At 40.2% G+C, this 20,100-nt stretch overlaps 2 protein-coding genes across 2 annotated transcripts; both read right to left on the reverse strand.

Annotated features, from left to right (window-relative positions):
• Positions 1 to 220: 220 nt before the first annotated feature.
• map1lc3b (microtubule-associated protein 1 light chain 3 beta) lies at positions 221 to 5,512 on the reverse strand. Its single transcript, XM_049722901.2, has 4 exons — positions 5,255 to 5,512; positions 1,973 to 2,028; positions 1,651 to 1,757; positions 221 to 1,540 (listed from the first exon to the last, which is right to left on the reverse strand). The coding sequence occupies exons 1-4, from the start codon at positions 5,292 to 5,294 to the stop codon at positions 1,363 to 1,365; spliced, it is 381 nt and encodes a 126-aa protein (XP_049578858.1). The 5' UTR covers positions 5,295 to 5,512; the 3' UTR covers positions 221 to 1,362.
• A 7,579-nt stretch (positions 5,513 to 13,091) lies between these two features.
• On the reverse strand, positions 13,092 to 19,971 carry det1 (DET1 partner of COP1 E3 ubiquitin ligase). Its single transcript, XM_049723288.1, has 9 exons — positions 19,731 to 19,971; positions 17,938 to 18,215; positions 17,222 to 17,488; positions 16,910 to 17,122; positions 16,572 to 16,789; positions 15,844 to 15,973; positions 15,244 to 15,434; positions 14,903 to 15,094; positions 13,092 to 13,610 (listed from the first exon to the last, which is right to left on the reverse strand). Exons 2-9 carry the CDS (start codon positions 18,187 to 18,189, stop codon positions 13,421 to 13,423), a joined length of 1,653 nt encoding a protein of 550 aa, XP_049579245.1. The 5' UTR covers positions 18,190 to 18,215; positions 19,731 to 19,971; the 3' UTR covers positions 13,092 to 13,420.
• Between the last annotated feature and the right edge of the window lie 129 nt (positions 19,972 to 20,100).

Raw genomic sequence — 20,100 nt, forward strand, 5'->3', positions numbered from 1 at the left:
ATTGCTTGATGTGAACGCACGTGAGAACCCGAGGGGCTGGAAGACACACAAACCAATGCTCCCCCTCTCCGGAACACACGGTGGCTTGGACTTGTCCAACAGCACAAACAGAAACTAAAGACTTGTACATGAAAAAAAAAAGTTAAATTAAACAAACCAAAATGATAAAATACTGTGATATAAAAGCAGCTGTACGTCGACAAACATAAAAAGCACTAAGGTCCATGTGCAGACAGGGCGACCAGGTTGAAGCCTCTCACTGACAACGATGTGTTGAATCGCAACGGTAGCACTCGGAAATCCACCACACTAGACACATAAGGGACCTACTTGCAGTCACTCGTTTCCCCTTCTATAACTTCTAACTGCTTGTAACTGAACACAAGAAATGAAGCAAGTTTCTCGACCACTCATTGTAGTGTTCGAAACTCAAGTTGCTAACTTTAATAGAACTGCACATATTCTTACATTATGCGTTCAATGTCGTTCTTGCATCTTCTATAAATGTTCATTTGAAACCGCATACAGGGAGGGGAGTGCGATCACACTTACCACTCATCTATAATAAAGATACAGTATAAAAAGGGGACATAGCCTCTTGTGGAGCCAGAAGTCACAATATTCAGACTCAAGGGTGGAGCTAATGCACAATATCGATGCGCATTATGCCATTAATATGACAGCCAAGTTGCTGATGATAAAGTAGACACCTGCCAAAGAACCCTTAGCTTTATGGTAGATTTGATCTGACATTATTTACAAAATGAACACACAGCTTAAATGTTTCATTTGCCACCCGTTGAGTCATCTTTTAATGCCGCATCGGGCCAGGAGGCTACATCCACTTCTTTCACAGCGTCTACATAAGCAGTGCCTCAATGATTGTTGTTGATTTGCTTCCTAACTTGCACTCGTCTCCATTAAGCTTCAAATCAACGTTAGCTTTGTTCTGTTACTATTGTAAATATAATAAAAGCGGTGGAGCCGCACCGCTTTTGTGTAAAATCGCTAGCTGAAATGAACAGATAGGAGGTCTAATATTCGTCTAGCCACAAGACGGAAATAACAGCGACGTTGCCATGACAGCCGGCAGGATAAGATCAAGAATAAAGAGGGTTCTAACTGTGATGCACCTGTGTGGCGCACAAACTGGTTCTCCTCTCTTTGCAGTCAGAACCCACGAAACAAAAAAAAAGCCTCTACTTGGCGATTACGTTCAGTGGATTGTGTTTTAGTTGGTACAGTCGAGACTAATGTGGTGAGAAGACAGCGTAGTTACTGGAAACAACAAGGAAAGGTGGAGGTCGAGAAAAAAAAAAATTGTCCGATCGCTGGCCAAAAGGATTAAGAGAGGAAGGTTGATCACTGGGGAGTCGGGGCGGCCCCGAAGGTCTCCTGGGAGGCATACACCATGTAGAGGAAGCCATCTTGGTCGCGCTCTCGCTCGTACACCTCCGAGATGGCGGCCGACACGGACACCATGCTGTGGCCATTGACCAACAGGAAGAAAGCCTGGTTGGAATTGAGCTGCAGGCGCCTCCTGGTTGTCACAGCAAAATAAATAAATCAAATTGACATTCTTTTACACTTACAATTCTTTATTAAACAATTCAGAACATAAGAGCGCAGGAAAATGCCTCAAAGGCCAACCTGATAATCTTGATGAGTTCACTCATGTTGACATGGTCGGGCACTAAGAACTTTGTCTTGTCCAGGATGGGAAGCTGCTTTTCTCCTTTGTACCTCTCGATGATCACCTACAGAGCACATGCAGACTGTGCTTGATGCGGTTTCATTCAATGACCACTGTGTTAAATAAAGACTGTCATCTGTTAAGCCATTTTGCCACTTTCTGTCGACTGAAAATGACATCACAGTTGGCAGGTCTGAGGTCACAGCCAATCACGGCTCTGCTTCAGAAAACTGGGGAGCTATATAAGTCGTCATGCGGGTTAGCTGGAGGAGGACTCACGGGTATCTTGTTAGGATGTTGCTCCCGGATCAGTCGGACATCTTCTACTCTCTGATCTGCACAGACACAAAAGCAAACGCAGTGTCGGTGGGCGGGAAACAGCGCACACTGCTCCAAAAGAAAGCGGTCGGACAAATGAACATAATACTATGTAATGTGATTAGTTACCAACGATTAGTTGTTCATCAATGCTCTTTTGTTCAAATTCAGGTTACATCACCACTATAAGGAATAGAACTCCCTGTACGTACTGTTGTATTTGTGTAGTGGATGTGGTCGTTTAAGGGGCGTGGCCTAGTAAAGGCAAACGTTAAGGTTTTAAATATGGCCATATAAACAGAGCACAGGGCTTCCGATGGTGGCACATAAATGCAAATGACACCACCACAGTACTGAGTGTGGATGAGGAGCAGTTTTTAATAGCACTCTGGCTCATCATGTTTGTGGCTACATATCAAGTTAGTAACAACAACATTTCACAAATATTGTGTCAATCGAGATAAAGCTCTTAACATATGTGGGACATCAAGCAGAAAATAAGCCCGAGAGGACAATGTACTAAATGAACTGCTCACTGAAACCAAGTGCGGGGATAATGGGCTTATTCAAAACTCGTTGCATGAGCAAATTATACCACGACTCATTTTCTATTTAACTAGTACAGCTCATGTGTTACTATGAGCCTTTCCAGAAAAACATGACCTCTCCACAAAAAAAAAAAAAAAATCTTTACATAATTGACGAGGGTTTACACAACAGTTTGAAACGTTGTTAATGCCCCTCCCTTGCTGTAACTCCTTGCATAAAGCTTTGTGCACTTTGAACCTTCTGCAACGCCAATGCCACTGGCCCAAATGACAACAAATGCAACTGCTACAATGACCTGATCATCTCAAAACCAGTGTACAAAAGGGTTGTGGTTCTGGTTCAATAAGTGTGGACTTAATGGCACATGCCATCCGGTTATTTACAGCCATTCATTCTTGTGACAGTTGAAATCAGCGCTCAAATCGAATTTTCACACTGAAACTGTTTATCTTACTGTTGAATAATGTCCTGTGATAACATCTCATTTGCTTACGTTCAGTGCGCAGGAACAGGGAAGCTCTGTGGATGTTTGTCTCTCATGACACGTCTGACTCACCCCTTTCAGTGGACACGAAAGAAGAGACAAGAAGGAAGCCCTGGACCTGAGAGCTGGCATGTGTTTGTCTTAAGGAGGAGGGGGATGGGTGGGGTTTTTCCATGACTGCATTTCTTGTCTTTATTGTCATGGAAATAGTGATAATGCCGACTTATCCCTTTCTAAGCACGGAACTATCTTGGCAAGACATTGGTAGAGATTGACACCTCATCAAGTATTTTGTACCAACCAGAAGGGGCCATTTTAGTTTAAATAAAGTCACCCACTATATGGGTGAATGTAAGCTTTTGTAAAGCACTTTGGTCACCTGTAGATAAAGCGCAAGTGTACTGCATTTCATTTCTCTCGATATATGTATGTGTACTTTGACTGTGGGGTCAAAGGAATAAGACAATTTTCACACTTCTTTGACTTTACATGTCATGCATGTATTATGACCACCAAGGAGGTAATTGTTTCATAAGAGTGTGTTTTTGTGTTGTAAAATGGCTATTTTGGCCAAATTTTAATTACAGTACTTTTAACACGCAATTATTTGATTCATGAATATTCTCAGTACCATGAAATAGTATTTCTTCATGAACTTTTTACTTTTATAATTCTTCGGAAAATATTTAATTTTCTGATTTAATTCAGCTGAGGAACTAATGGTCAACAAGGATCCGATTTCATACCCTAATTTGAAATGAAGCCATAATCGTAGCTGTTTTAAAAATTAGTGATGAGAAAACAAAGCATGAAATTTGCTTTGTGAGCGAATTGCTGAGTCATCTAGATGTTGAAATCAAGGGAATTATGAAATTGCAATTCAGCGTACTTTTAGTCTGATGTTGGACAGTGAGTGCCATCTTGATGAGTCAACTCAATGAGAAAGCAAATTTGAAGCTTTATTTTCCCCATCACTAATAAAAATGGTTTGCCTTATTGTCTTAGAATGCAGCCAAGCAACACAGTATTAACAGTTAGAAAAATCTAATTATCATGCTTTGAAAACACATAGACAAGTGGTATTTGTTTTTGCTTTAGTACCAGCTAAAATGTCTGGCAGGAGAGGCTGTTTAGATTAACTTGGAAATACTTTTTACTGCACTACTTTATATCCGTTTTTTTCCTTTTTATCAATAATTAAAAACATGAGTACAATATAAAAAGTGCTATATGCAGGGAATAGGGCCCTGCCTTTAACAAGCAGCCTCCGCCCAACAAAATGTTTCCAATTGTTTAAGTTCCACAAGGTAGTGACTAAATTTGGGCAAATCACTCCAACACAGTTCTTGGACACAAAGATGCCACAAAATTGATGGCAAAGGGCTAATAAGCTAAAATAAGCACCTCAATTTACTGCAACAATGTTTCTTGGCTTTCCTTTGAATAGCTAATATCTGGGGGGTTACTGTACAAGAGTACATCATTCTAATTTGCACTTTTAAGATAATACAAAGTTATTTGAGTAATTACAAGGCGCTGTAGCTGTAATAGAAGCCGGGGTGTAATAAACAACATTGACCAGGGTGATAGAAAGGACAAACACATGTCCCTGTTGCTGCTCGAATCGCCACACGTGCTTTCCTTGCGTAAACAGAAAAATAAACGTGACTTTCAACTGTTATTATGATCATCAAAGAAATTTAAGTGGACATTGCCAAGTACAAACAGGACACATTCGAGCTCTACGCCGTCTATCAATGCAATCTCAATATAAATAGAAACTTTAATCAAATGTATTTTTGTCGGGACACTTCTTGCTCCTCCCGAAAGCGTCCCATCCCCCAATCCTGCAGCTCACTACTGTGCCCCGTTTCGACACCGCTTGTTTTCCTACCACAGCTCTAAAAAAAAAAAACATTTGTGGAAGAATTCACCCTTGGTCAGCTACGGAATTTTATATAGACGCCTTTGAACGTGTCAATTTGGTCGTATGTTTAACATATAAAGTATTAAATACAGTGAGGCCTTCCAGTCAACAAACCTCCATCTGCCCTACTTGTGTTTGACGCAGTTTCAGTTGAAGTGGCTAAAATGAAAGCTTAACTGGCCGCATTTTGCATTTTTTTTTACTCGACAGAGCACAGCTACAAATATACACACACAATCTATAGAAAAACAAGTGGGAAAAATGTGGGGAGAGAAATACCTACCGAATGTTCGTCTTTGTTTGAAGGATTTTTCTGAAGGCATACTGCGTCAAAGTCGTCGTCCCAATTGACAACGGAGGTAAATGGCGGTGTTAGCAAACAAAAAGGGCCGCGGTTGACGACACAGTCGTTATAATCGACGCGTGGAGCTGTGCTGTAATGGCAGTCGCCGTTAACGTTGCCCGATGTGTTTCGACGTGCTTCCTTCCTTCTGTGTTTTTATTATGACGAGCTCCCAAAAGCAAGCAAAACAAACCCGTCAGCTGACCGGTGACGTCACGCACCACCCTCTATTGCCTGCGTTTCAGCTTCCTCAATATAGAGCAACATATGTGCACTATTGGGACATAAGTTTTTTTTTTTCTTTTAATACAAGACTGTACTCTTTATGCTACCAAAAAATAAACTCCCTTGAGACAGAAGTCTGTTTCTCTTCATTCCTCAAATGTGTTGGCCAAGAAGGCGGAGCGCAATTCATTTCATAATAAATGTATCATGAAAAAAAAACTAAATTCAATCAAAGTAAACAAGTAAAGTAAATAACTAAACATTGATAAAAGAGCATTAAAAAGAACAAATTTCTGATTAAGGTGATATTGGGGGGAAAAAACGTTGCGTTCCCTTGCGTTTCCCCATATACTTTGGAATATTTTGTTATTCTGATATAGCACTGAACATTCTATTATGATCAAAATAAAAACGATATATATTTTGCTTGGTTAAGCCACAGTTACCGACTTTGCCATCTTGAACAGCACATTTGAGTAAACCTAGTTTGTGTAACTCCAACGATGTCAGGCTGCCAGTATTAAAGTGTGCAGTCATTTACGTCTATTAACCTGCCTTTGAAAAGTAACCTCTCGCTGCTTGGCAACTGGCACTTTACATACAATGTCAGTCTAATTAAAGTCATTTTAGAGCCCTTCATTTGCGATAGAATGTGAGGACGACGTCGGTTTATTAGGCTTACAATACAGGGTTGATTAAAGTGATGTGTACTACTGTGCAATAGCGTGCTAACTTTTACTTTCCTGCAGGAATGTGTGAGCGCAAGAGATTGTAGATGACAAAACTGACACAAAAAATAATTGATGAAACTTGGAAAAGTTGCATCAAGCAATAATATGACTTCCAATAACAATAACATATCTACGAATGTCTGAACTCACACAGCACATCAAACAAGCTTGCAACAAACACCCTGATGTATCGGATCAGACGCGTGCATTGCTCATATATTCCTCTAGAGGGCACACCTCATCCGTCTGATGGCTTTTCCAGCGATTTGCAAGATTACCCCAAATCAGAGAAAGTAGAGAAACCTGATTTTGTAGAGCTGCTTTGTCAAATAGAAAGTGATTAGGGTAAGAAAAATAAAACTGAAAAATATTACAAAGTAAACACAAGGAGTTAATGGCACCGTTTTTGAAAAAATATAACATTGAACGACAATTAATAAATTATTTACATGAATAATTTATCACATTTTGATTGAAAAAATGTACACATACGTGTGACTGACACGGTATTTTAAAAAAAATTAAAAATCACATGCAGTTCAGATTTTGTCCATTTGAGGGAGAACTTTGATCACCTGTTGCACTTGATAATCCTGGCTGGATGCCTCGGGGTCCTCACTGCTGTAACTCATTACAAGCAAAATACACTTTTGTTTTAATCTATGACTTGCTGCAACAGATAAATTGGCAAGAAAAAATCAGCCTCCCCAATTTTCTAGATCATTTAATCGAGCTTTTTGCATGGATGACTGCAGTTGTGTACAAGAACTCGGTCCTGTAATTCCCTTATGTTACAATGATTGAGTTTTGTCTGCCTGGAAATACGTGTGTAAAATAGATTTTTTTAGACTCCATGGGAAACCATCCATTTGAATTTGCACTTGGAATCTTCCAAAAGATGTGCAGTCGAGTATGCAACAGTGTGTCTTTTATATTGTCAGTCGTGGACTAGAATTTGTTATTCCCTTCAAGGATAAAATGTGATGATTAGATTCTTTGACCATCTTAAAAATTCGTGGAATAACAATTCTGCAGCAGTTGGGTAAGAAGTAGTTTCTGAGAAGTTGTGTATGCAGCCCACTAAAGAGATAATGTGCAAGTTTGTCTATTTGCTTTGCACACTCCAGTCTGCATGTGCGTGTGTGTGTTTGTGTGTGTGCGTGTGTGTTGGGAAGTAGGACTTTCCTTTATCCAACTGACTTACCCTTTGTCAAATATTTGCGGTCAATATTTAGGCCCGTGCTCTCTTCTCCCATGTGCTCCTGCCGTCACCCTGATCTGATTAGTTGGGGGTTAGTGGTGTGATTTCACAGCACTCACGAAGTGGGCCGCTTGTATCAGTCAGCAGTAGAGAAGGCTGAAGTGTTACCCCACTCATATGAAATGTTGACACTTTTATAGTGTTATGTGTTCCTGGGAGCCACAATGTGTAATTGGTAAAAATGACAAACGGCCGTCAGGACTTGAATGTGCATGTCATCTCTGACACCCAGTGATTTGACTTTAAAGATTTGCTGGTTGACCGCGTGAGAAGTGGCTTACACTCTGGAATAGGTGGCAGCAAATCGCAAAGTCATACACGCCGACAGTAAAGTGCTAATTCAAGGTCTTGATGTTTTAGGGACGTGGCAGGAGACCAGAGTACGCAGCAACATCCAAATTCCACAGATTTTTTTTCAGAAACAAACCAAAATCTCCTGACTGTGATGCAGGTGTGTAAACTGCCATCTGCCATTTTGTATTGAGTTCCTTCAATTTTGTCAGTGAACGTTCCATGATCCCCATGCGATAGATGAATTTCCGCAGAGTAGAGGTTTAGTAAAAACTAATAAAATAAATCATGCCATTACAGAGCCCCACACTCCATTCTCACCCTTCTAAACACTTGTTATGCTAAATAAATTTTACCTTTGAAATGCAAAATGAAGAACAAATACCAGCCCTGTAAATCCTTGTGGAGACGGAATATGGTTGCCATGACACCATACTTCCATATCGTTCATTTCCACCACAAGGATTTACACCGCCCAAAGGTGCATGAACCCACCAGGCTCCAATGTGATATGATATTCTGGTTAAGGTAAGTCATTAAAAAAACAAAAACAAAAAAACCGAAAAAAGCTATTACAACAATTTTTTTTATTTTTATTTAGTCTGAGTGAAGGATAGAATGTACCCACAATGAAGGAATGAGAATTTTGGGGACTATGTTGGTCTTTTTTGTGTAAAACCAAATTTCCATTTTGATCCCTCCAACTTAGAAGGAAGAAAAATAGCAATAAAATCAGCGAGATAATGAAAGCCCCGCAATCGAGTGAAGACACAATTCCAAACGGCAAAGTAGATAAACAACACTACGTATCGTTGCCATATTGTCAATTGGACAAAAGAGACCAATGCTGTCAAGTGTCCACGAATGCCTTTTCAACAACACAAAATTAAATTTTAATCGGTATTTAAAAGCACATATTGCTATCTACAACAGTTCATCATCATGTCCATCTTGACTGCTCAAATACTTTTGAATGGTGATAATAAATTAGCTCTCTCTGTTGTGAACTTTGTCAGATTTCTTTTGGCTCATGAGTCTATCCCAGTTCGTTCAGGTCGAGAAGCAGCGTACATTCTGAACTGATCACCTGTCAATCACAAGCCTGACATACATATGAACACATTGTAGATATTTGACAGACTTGAGTTTTTGTGCCTTCACACACAAAACATTTATCCAGACATTATGGTACAGCTAAGCTTTGTGGAGTACAAACAACATTTATTTTACCTTTAATACAAACATGTTGAAATGTGAGCAAAACAAGGAATTCTTCCTGCATGGCTGCAAACCACAAGGGGCAAATGAGAAAAAAAATAAACTCATCTGATCTATCAAAGGGGGGCTTTCTTTCAGTCTGTTTCTCAATCATAGCCGAACAAAAAGACACAGCGATGGGATTTTTGGCTCGGATACATTCTTACCACTTCTGTCAAAGGATAAGTAAGGTTGACCTCCAGGTTGATAATTTTTTTGAAAAAAAAAAACCTTAATGTTTTCCCTAAATAGGCTTCGGAGACAGCATGTGTATCCTGAAGCTATGAGCAACACCTTATGTGGTGTGTTTATCATTCGGGACTCAAATCCATTTCTAATTTTCCAAATCTAGCCGCACTCGAGGACAAATATGACAAACAGCTCATAGAAGGTGTCCCCCACCCTAAAATGGTCATCATTTGACATTATACTGGGCGATATGGGGGAAAAAAAAGATGTTATCATGATATAGGCCATTTTTATATCACGGTAATGGTGTACCATACCATTTTTCGGCATTCTATAAAACAAAATACAACTCACTATGACTACTTACCTTTTCTCTATTTTGAAGTGACATTAAACAGACCTGTGCCAAATGGAAATGCATCCACTAGTGCTGACATCTAATATTATTAAATATAAACGGAAGAGGCACAGTAGTGTCTGAAATCTGTAGCCCATTCTATTTCAAGTTTCGGAAATTTGTATCCTACTAGTGCAAACAAAAGCAGACATATAAATGGTTAAAAGTGACTCATGCAAAATACACCTGTATTTTTGGTTGAGTGTGATTTTTAAAGCAGTTGTTTGTAGTTCATTGGAATAGGGCCTTCACAAATCAAATCAAAATAAGCTAGAAGGTGTCGAGACTAGAAGTTCGGTGACTGACGTTTCTTTGAGTGCAGAAGAGAGATAGGGACTGAATATGAAGATTACTACGACATGTGCTTCAAAGGTTTGAAGCAACAGTCCAGGTATGTTTCCATTGAGGATATTATATTATGGCATGGTTAAGATAACCCAACAAGAAAGTTTAATTTGCAAAAACATGTAATCTAATATGATTTAAAATACCGTAATATTTTATGACCCTAAAGGTATTTGGTATGGCTTCGGTATTTACTTGGGTTTGATCGATAGCAAAATTGAGGGCGCTGTGGATTATCTTTGGTATAAGGGTACAAAATGTCAAGTTTTGGAGGGGGGAGGGAGGGATTCTATATTATGATGTCTTCCAGCTCTACACCACTGCAAACTACAACCACAATACATTAAGAGAATAATACTTCTCTGATAGTGTCAATGAGAATGGAAAATTATTTGCTGCACTTTAAAACAATGTACAGCTCTTGTACGGCTATATTACTTGATGATACAGATTTACCGACACTGTGGCAGTGGAAGTCTAGGTGAAGCACAAATTATGAACTCCATTCAATAGAGACAAATAATTCAAAACCTCCATCCAAAAAATCTGTACAACTGCCATAAGAGTTGCATTTTTAACCAATTTTGCTTTTATACAGGTGTATACTTTGTATATGGTGACAAGGTTCTCATAGGAATACCTACATAGAGGTATTTGTTTTGTGCTCGTCTAGATGATTCGCTGCTGTCCCGTATTATAACAAACCAAATATCGATAGAGAGCTAATGTGAAGAAGGAAGGATTCAGAGAGGAAAAGAAACACATCTGCTATCTATTGACAATAAAATTGTGTCTTTTCAGCCATCAAGGGACTTGTCGGCTTCATATATAAAAGAGGGGGAAGGGTGGGAGTTGGAGGGGGGCAAAAGGTAGGGGTGTGTGTGTATGTGTGTGTGCATGGTAGGGAGTGATAATAAAATCCACCCTGGTAAATCTGCTCTGACCTTTATTTCAGTGCCTACCTTGAATCCATATCATTAATTGCTCTTGTCTCAGCATGGACTGTGCACCTTCCTTTGCACACATTCGAAGCAAACGCGTTGCTTTGCAGCGAGGCTCTCGTGCAAATTCTCAGCCTTTCAGTCCTTGACAAGGAAAGCATGTAGAAATCACACTGTGTACCCCCCCCCCCCCCCCCCAATTAATCTGATGTTGATCGAACATTGATGTGGCGCAACCAGCATTTTTATCCATTGCTACCATGTTCTAACAACCTCCTCACATATTGCAACTGTTCAGGAATTAAATATCCATGACCACCTTTGTGTCAGGTCATGAAAGCATCCATTTAAAAAGTTAATGTAAAGATAAAGGTTCCAAAATGAAAACCTTCCTAAGGGTCTTAGCCATGTTTTGTACAGTAATTGCTGGTGGACAAAAATGTTACGCTGCAGCTCACACTGTACAACATCTTGTACGGGTCAAATTCATTTGAAGGTTACCAATGCTTAATGAGCCTCAATGTGCTTGGAGAAGGGGACCAAGAAGAAACAGTTAGGATTGTGGCCTTTTCTGGATTACATTGCTTGTGCTGTTGCCAAGACGACAGCAATTAGAAAAGACTAGGTTACCAGGCAACCATAGCGACCAACCAAGGTGAAAGCGAAAGCGCTGGCTTTACCTGTTTCTTAGAAAGCTACTGGTCCAATGGAAACAAAACAGGGTGCTCAACTCATCTGATATATTTCATTTAACCTAGCCATTTGATTGCAATTCTGATAACTGCATCCTTAATGGTTCGGACATACTCATTCAAAATTCATTGTGTTAAACAGCAGATTGAGCACTGGAGTAAAACACAAAAGATGTACGCAAATTTTCCTCCATCAGTTTTTCTCCACGGACTTAACAACAGATGATGTGTCCTTCTGAATGTGGGCCTGCTGCGTGCACTTCCTGTAATTAGATGATTATCACAGCATGTTGTTAAACATCAGCTTACATAAACAAATATAATGATAATGATGTAACGATGTCCCCCTAATCGCAGGAAATGCACTATCTTGCTTGTGTCACATCTTGACCAGATCGAGTCAGAATGGCTATCTGTCCTCATATTGCTGCCTACCGGTTTCCACTTGTCTCCCCACTTTTTAGTTGCTCCCCATCTCCTTTCCTCTTTTCATCTGACTGCCTCTTGCGCCACTGGACAGTCTTTCAGATTCGTACACACACACCTCACAGGTTCACTGTGGTGTGTAACCAGAGGCTAGACAAGAGAACACTTAATCCCTCAGCACCTGCTCCTCATACCACTGTGACACCTTGCACCTGGATGGACATGTGCCGTCACGTCTGTTTATTACACACATATTATTCCGTATTAGCAACTTTGCAGTCATGTCAGTGCTGTTGTCATAGGTTGCATGAAGGTGTGTCAGACCATTTGTATATTTGTGACCATGTGTTGAGTGCTTAACGTTGCTTAATATTCAGCGCGTTTGTTTGCAGGCCGCGTGACCGCCATGTAAGTTGAATTCTTAGGCTGCATTTCCATTTGTTGCTTTAGCAATGCAGCCCGCGACCAAAGGGGAAGTAGTTATTTGATCCAATGCTGAATATGTAAGTTTGCTCAGTCAGAAATACAAATCAATCAAAATGTGTGGGGGGAGGAAAAAAAGTTAGGTTGTGCAATTTACTGAGGGAAATAAGTAAAACAAAATCAAAACACATGCTAATACTAATGCTGTGAAAATATATGAATCTCATTAAAATCCTGCAAAATTGACTCCAAGGAGAATAAATGGTGCTCACAAGGAACACAGCATTTGTCATTCATTATTAATCATCATGGCAAAAACACACCGGTTGACTCCAGTTTGTACATTTAACAACAAAAGAGTCAATGACAGAAAAAAGAAGGACATTTAACCTAAGAGACTTTCATTTTTCACCAAAGCTTTCCTAACATAATGGTAGACAGCATACAAGAAAACATAAAAATACCATGGTGAACGAAAGAGATTGGTTCCAAGGTCAGCATTTAAGAAAAATAGGTTGCCTATTTCTACTTCTGTCTCCTATTTACGTATTTCTCTCACACATCTTCTTGGTTTGAATAAGCAAAAGACCAACACAATGTAAACAAACAAATTGTTCATTTTATTGTAAAATATACACAAATTATGTGTACACTAAAACAGACCAAAATTTAAAAAAAAAAAGTCTAAAATGCCTTTTAACCATATCAGAAAATGACAGGTGATTGCGGTACAACCTAGTGTGCAATTTCTGAGTAAACAAAAATTGGTTTCCTCCTTGAAAATCCAGGTAACTACTCTCTTGCACAAATCCGTCAGTAGTCAGTGTTTTCCATTTAAAAGTGTCTCTTGGCTGGGGAGGAGGAGGCAAAGGAGCTCAGAAAAACGCCAACTTACCAAGAGTCTCCAGTACCCACAAATAAAAGCTCTTCACGCATAAACATGCCTCATGTGGAAGTTGACCACATACTCCGCATTCGTGCGCTGGACAGAAATGGCAAAAGGTTCGAAAGGGTGGAAGGTGAAAGCGACCAAACGCCGCACAGAGTGGTTGACCGGTCGTCCGAGCAAGCCCGCCTGGATCTTAAATTTCAGGAGGCCAGAGTCACGTGCATAGAACCTGATATGTTTCACACACACACAGAGACAAAAAATAAATAAATAAATTGTGATGCATTTGAAGAAAATTTTTGACCTCAGTTGCAGTATTTCGTCTCAATATTACTACTGAGACTTTGCAGTATATTGACATCCATCCATCCATCCATCCATTTTCTGAACCGCTTAGTCCCCACGGGGGTCGCGGGCGTGCTGGAGCCTATCCCAGCCGTCATCGAGCAGTAGGCGGGGGACACCCTGAACCGGTTGCCAGCCAATCGCAGGGCACACAGAGACAAACAACCATTCGCACTCGCACTCACACCTAGGGACAATTTGGAGTGATCAATCGGCCTACCAAGCATGTTTTTGGGATGTGGGAGGAAACCAGAGTGCCCGGAGAAAACCCACGCGGGCTCGGGGAGAACATGCAAACTCCGCACAGGGAGGGCCGGAGGTGGAATCGAACCCGCACCCTCCTAACTGTGAGGCGGACGTGCTACCCAGTGCGCCACCGAGCCGCCCAGTATATTGACATTTGACTTTAATTCTTACTGTTACTAAGCTCTTAACTTAAATTTCCTCATTGCATTCAATGAAAATACTATTAAAGGGACACCGAACTGGACTGAACATTGAATGATGTCAGTTCTAAAATTCCCACCACTAAAAAGATCTGTAGTGATTTAAGAGCTTTTTGGGGGATGAGATTTCAGACAAATTGGTCCACCTTTTGGAGCAAGATTCCTGTTTTGGTTTTTTTCCATCTCGGTCTGTCTATATCACAATAGGCAGACAGGCAAGGATTGTAACATGGGTTACTTCCTTTCTTGGTTTGGATTAAGTAGAGATGTCCATATACATACATTGTGAGGCTGGTTGATCCCTGTTTTGACTTTGGAAGCGATGTCTATACAATGATTTCCAATGGACTAACTGATCGCTTTCTCAAGTGACTCCCACCAAGACATGAAGGGAGGGGAGGGCGCATGGCCATATTCCTCATTAAAAGTGGCCATCACTGAAGGCATTAGTTATTTCATTATTACTCCAAAAAGAATGGATAAAACAGAAAATGCTAACGTTTTCACTTTCCTGATAAAAAAATACACAAAGTGAGACTGATAGAAACTGGACTATCGTGGCCTATAGACGATGTAAAAATATTGTAAAATAAAATGTAAAGAAATAAACAGTTTTTATTTTTATAAAATGATGTGGCGGGTTGTACTTGGCCCCCGGGCTTTGAGTTTGACATCATGTTCTAAAGTTTGCTGCTGCCAACTAGTGGTGGAGTGTCCATGTGCTCTCTACCTGATTGGGTGGTCTCCACAGGTCTTGGGCCTCTCCATCACAGACACCCACTTGTCATCGTAGCTGAATAGCGACAGGTCTAGGTAAGGGCTACTGCTGTAGGACTGCGCACTAATGGGCAACTGACCCAGCAGCCGGCGGACCGCCTCTGTATGGCCGCCATGTTTGGCATGCACGATGGTGTCTTTGAATCTGAGTCACACACAGACAGATGCAAGCCAACGTTGACACTTTAAAGTCAACTGTTGGAGTTTTTAACAATGCCGCCATAAATCTAATGTGCCAAAGAGCACATGAAAGAAAACTAGTACAGTTAGCAATGTGGTTTCTCTTCATTGTACCTTCTTTGGACTTGGCGAGCGTAGTTATTGGACGAAGCGGAACAGGGGAATTGGACAGCCTGGCTGTGGAGCGTGGCATTCCTGAATAAGTCGCAGAAATTTTCAAACAGCTCCAGCAGCTGATCGGAAGTGTTCTCAAAGACGGCCAGAACCTCTGTCGATACCATGTTGTACACGGCAAAGAAAGACGGCTGCCGCAGAAAGATGAGGTATTTTGAGGGATATAAGAAAGAAGGTGGAAATATTTACTGTAATACACAGGAGTGGAAAAAAAAACAGCAATACTGAGGTCAGGAATACCAAAATGTTGCGTGATACTTGAAAATTCTTGCTTATGTTTGTGAAAAATGCATAGAAATACGGTTTAATTCATTTGTTGATGTTCTGAATGAGTCACAGGACTGAACCAAGCGTGTAGAAAGAAAGATAGGCCTTGGAGACGAGAAAAAAGGAATATTTTTCATACAGCACGGACAACAAAAGACACGGGGCAATAGGAAAAACCCAATAAAGACCGCATGTGTTCGTGTGTGTGTGTGTGTGTGTGTGTGTGTGTGTGTGTGTGTGTGTGCGAGCGTGTGTGCGTGCGTGCACTTGTACCTGTGAGGGGTCTGTGACCCTGAGCGTAACCACGTCTTCACTTGTATATTTAATCAAGAGATGATGCTCATCCAGCAACTGCATCTTCCACATCCTCAGTCTCCGTAGCTGATCGAAAAACTGGAAAAATCTAATAGGAACATTTAAATTCATTTATGAAAGAGAACAGCAGATACTATTGCAAAAAATAGATGTAAATCAAAAAATAAACATAAACAAATGTCAGGAATACATTCCAATCCAGCAGTCTCCAACCACTGGGCCAAGGACCGGTACCGTGTAATGTGGGGTTACAAAACTGAACAGTGAATTCACATTTATTATTGTTTTGTATTAGTCGTTAATCTCTGGTACTTTATCTAATTTCATGCATTTTATGATTGCATTGATGGGGGCAGTCAGACATTTTCGTCATTTCCTATGGTTTTCAAAATATGAACAATTTGGATGTTGACCTGTGTTACAAAAAAGATTGTTGTCAACCTAAGTAGTTAAAGAAGTTATTCTTTAGGATTAGTACAGATCCTGCTTTTACATGAAGTATCTTAAAGCAGCTTGAAAATGTTTGCTTCCAAGTGTTGGTGCCGAAACCCAGAAAAAAACGGTATATTTGAATAACAAATATAGGACACAAAACCCAAATTCTAGGTAAAATCTGCAGAAAATCGGGAAGAGCTGAAAACAAACCAATCCAGGGGTAAAATAAGCCAAAATGTCAGACTGTCTACCTCCTCTTGGCTGTAGCACTGCCATCCTGTTCAGCCCTTCTCCACAGGTAGACCAGTAGCCTGTGCTTAAGAGAGTTGATTGTTTTGTCTGTGTAGAGACGCGGGATGCCTGGCTGGCTCTCAGACTCAGTGTAAACAGTCAAAAGAGTCAGGAGGTCATCTTCATAACAAAACCGTCCTATGGTCCTAACATCCAGAAATGTTCCCTCTGGCGTCACCTGCAAGGTGAAACCAGGCGATGATTAGAAGATGCTCCAAGATATTTTCCGAATGACCTCTGTAGCAGCAGTTGATAGCTTTGTGTAATTTAGTGTGTCATGCCAGAAAAATCTGACTACCTGAAAAACATGTATGGTCTGCTGCTGGACCGACAACACGGCCAGGATGTTTCTGTAGAGGTAGAGGCCCTGATTGTGGGACAGGATGATCTTGTCAAATTTAAAGGACCTGGTATCACACAGTCTGCCCGTATGGAGGTCGATGATGTGGAGGGAATAGTCCTCCAAAGGGGACCGAGGGTTCGGAGTCACAGATTCGTTGTTGCGATAAACCTGTTTGCGGAGCACAGCATAAAGTATGTTGAACAACAAGAGACTGACCGGATGAAGCGGTTTTAATTTTGCACAGTAGTTATGATTTTCATGCCGTACCTCAAAGAAGTACGGTTGTGGCTCCTCGGGGACATACACGGCTGAGCCAACAATAACATAGCGGCAGTCGTCAGTGAAGAGGCTACATTCGCGGTTGAGGTGCTCTCCATTTGACGCCACATTGGTCACGTGGAGCAAGGAGAAAAAACGTTCAAATAGGCGGCCTCGGATGTTGAGGGAGCGCTGGTCATTGGCTGTTAAAAGAGTTTCACTCTCCTGGCCTCTCAGCAAGTCCTGGGCAGCTTGGCAGCCTTGGTATTCATAAATCTAAAAGGATCAATCAATATATGAAGAGTTCTTAGTATTAGTAATTGTTGTCAATAGCTTCTGACTAGCTCACATCAGTCAAAAACAAACGTAGAAACATTTAAAATGATAGGGTTTTGTGATGTCATAGATGAGATCAAGATAAATTATTTCAAAACATTTTCTCTGTCTCTGGTTGTTTCTCCCTGTTCTCAAATTCTTATTTGTTTGCATAGTGTCCTCAATTTATTGAATTTGATTTAAAAAAAAGTGTAAATCATCAAAAATAATCCTAGTAAACATAAAATGTGTTTTTTAAATGGTGATTTAGTGACTAAAAAAAAGCTAAACTTAAAAAAAATTAAAAAAAATCTACACCTGACTGCGTGTGAAAATGTAATATTGGGGAAAGCCAAGTTCATTGACCACACCAACGGCTAGCATATTGAAAACAATAAATTGAATTTTACCTCTAGAGACGTCTGGTCAGATGAGAAGGCGATGAAACAGCGTCCATCAGGTGAGAACTTCCTCAGGAAACAGGGCGGCTTTTCCACGTTGACCACCGTAAAGTTGGGAAACAGGTTCTGGTGGAAGCAGCGTACTCCGTACCAGTGGGCACCCGAACGGCCCGAACAGATCCGACGCTTCTCAAGCCGATAGACCACATTTTGATTCTGGATTCGTCTGGGCTTAATGGTGGGAATGTCTTCATCCATCATCAACCAGTATTGCCTCAAAGCTCTGCCTATTAGGTACACGGCCATGATATATAAGATCACAGTGCTACCCAAGATTTAAAGCATTCAGCAAGCCTCCTCCAACTGCAAGACATGTAACCTTTTGCATTGACCGTCATCTGACTGCAGTGAACAAAACTGGGGCCACCATTAATCCTAGGTATGTTCAACTATGCAAAACCAACCAGAGGTGAGGAAGAAATGTAGCCAGTACAACTAATAACTTTAAAAATTTTAGCTCTTCCAAGCTCATTTATGTCAACAGCTGTTGAAAACAGAGATGAAAACCACAAACTCGGCTTGCCGAAGCTCCAGATCCAAAACAAGTGGGAACAAAGTCAAATTATGAAAAAATACATAGTAACTACATAACATGAAATTATTTACACAAATACTCTACATAATTTCATGTGATTTCATATTGATCAAACATCAATAAATCTACTCATGTACTTCACCCATACACAGTACTCAATGGGACTTTAATTTGCGTTCATAGACAACTGTAGCAATTCCTCACACAGATTTCTTCAATTTTCCTGTTAAGAAGGCTCAGAATTGCCTAATAAGAAAGAGCAAAAGGGCTCAAAGAACATTAAACTAAAATAACGACTAATGGTTCATTCGTAATTATCTTTAACCGAAGAATGTAGCGTTAATGTTTTAACTACATGCATTGAAGACCTGAATGAAGGGAAGCATGTGAAATTGTCCACTTGATTAATCAAAGACATTGTCCTCTTTCCATCTTCTTGTTAAATTAGACACATGGAGGTGCACAAATTGTGGAAAGAAAAATACCTTTCTTTGCATTGCACAGGCTTTTATGCCATCCTTTCCAAATTTAACTGTGACGATAGTGCGCTTCCGAATATGTTGAGATTGACAATGAGATGCACTGTGAATATGGAATTTTTGATGGATCGATAGGTACTCTATTGATTCTTGGGGGGAAATTCAATTGTCAGCAGAATGAATGAATGAATGAACAATTAAATACATAAACAAAAACACACGCACACATATATATATTATATATATGTATATATATACATATATACATACATATATACACACATACACACACACACACACACACACATATATATATATATATATATATATATATATATATATATATATATATATATATATATATATATATATATATATACATACATACATAAGTAAACGTCTATAGGGAGGAAAAAGCGATTACTTTGACATTTTCAGAGAATGAAGTGGCGATGCGTGTGGATTTTGACAGCCATTGGTCGTACTTTTCTGACTTTTCTTTTTTTTTTCCATTAAGCGTTTTACGTATATACGTACTTATTGCTGATCGAAAACCATGTGAAAAAAATGTCCAATACACAGCCAACACAAATAAACAATTCAACACCACTATCTCTGCGTCGCTAATGGTTTGTACCGTGAGACAGAAACGACAGAACAAAATACGAAGGAATGACTCCATCTGAAGAAGAAACAATGCAGGTCAAGCAACTGCAGCGCATACTTACTGTCCTGTTGGCATCTTCTGCAGTTCAGTCAGTTGGGAACTGCAAAGTTTAGCTCACGAACCAAACACTTTCCAACGTGCCACCGAGGAAACTCAACATTGCAGTGATAAAAGTATAACGGGGTAAAACACAAAAGTCTCATTAGAGCGCAATCCTCCTGAATCGGACTTTTTGCAGAGAAGTCAGAGAAACGCTGTTTGTTATGTTGATACGCTTGAAACAAAAGGAAACGGAAGAAGAAATTTTGAGACTGGCTTCCGTCTTTTTTAGACAGCGCCATCATGGTCGGATGGTCCAAACAAGTATTGCACCCAGTAGCCCTGCATATTAATGTGCCTTTATTTGTTTCCGAAGTCGCTGATGGTGTCGA

This window comes from Syngnathus scovelli, chromosome 6, assembly GCF_024217435.2.
Source record: "Syngnathus scovelli strain Florida chromosome 6, RoL_Ssco_1.2, whole genome shotgun sequence".
Taxonomy (NCBI): Eukaryota; Metazoa; Chordata; class Actinopteri; order Syngnathiformes; family Syngnathidae; genus Syngnathus; species Syngnathus scovelli.

Bases quoted from the DNA above. Each gene is read 5' to 3' on its own strand.
- map1lc3b (XM_049722901.2), bottom strand. From the start codon at position 5,294: ATGCCTTCAGAAAAATCCTTCAAACAAAGACGAACATTCG. The intron at 2,029-5,254 runs GTAGGTATTTCT...GTGTCTGTGCAG, and splicing joins CAAACAAAGACGAACATTCG to ATCAGAGAGTAGAAGATGTC. The intron at 1,758-1,972 runs GTGAGTCCTCCT...TGTGCTCTGTAG, and splicing joins AACATCCTAACAAGATACCC to GTGATCATCGAGAGGTACAA.
- det1 (XM_049723288.1), bottom strand. From the start codon at position 18,189: ATGATGGATGAAGACATTCCCACCATTAAGCCCAGACGAATCCAGAAT. The intron at 15,435-15,843 runs GTACAAGTGCAC...TTTCTGCGGCAG, and splicing joins GGGTCACAGACCCCTCACAG to CCGTCTTTCTTTGCCGTGTA. The intron at 13,611-14,902 runs GTAGAGAGCACA...GAAACATATCAG, and splicing joins TGTGGAGACCACCCAATCAG to GTTCTATGCACGTGACTCTG.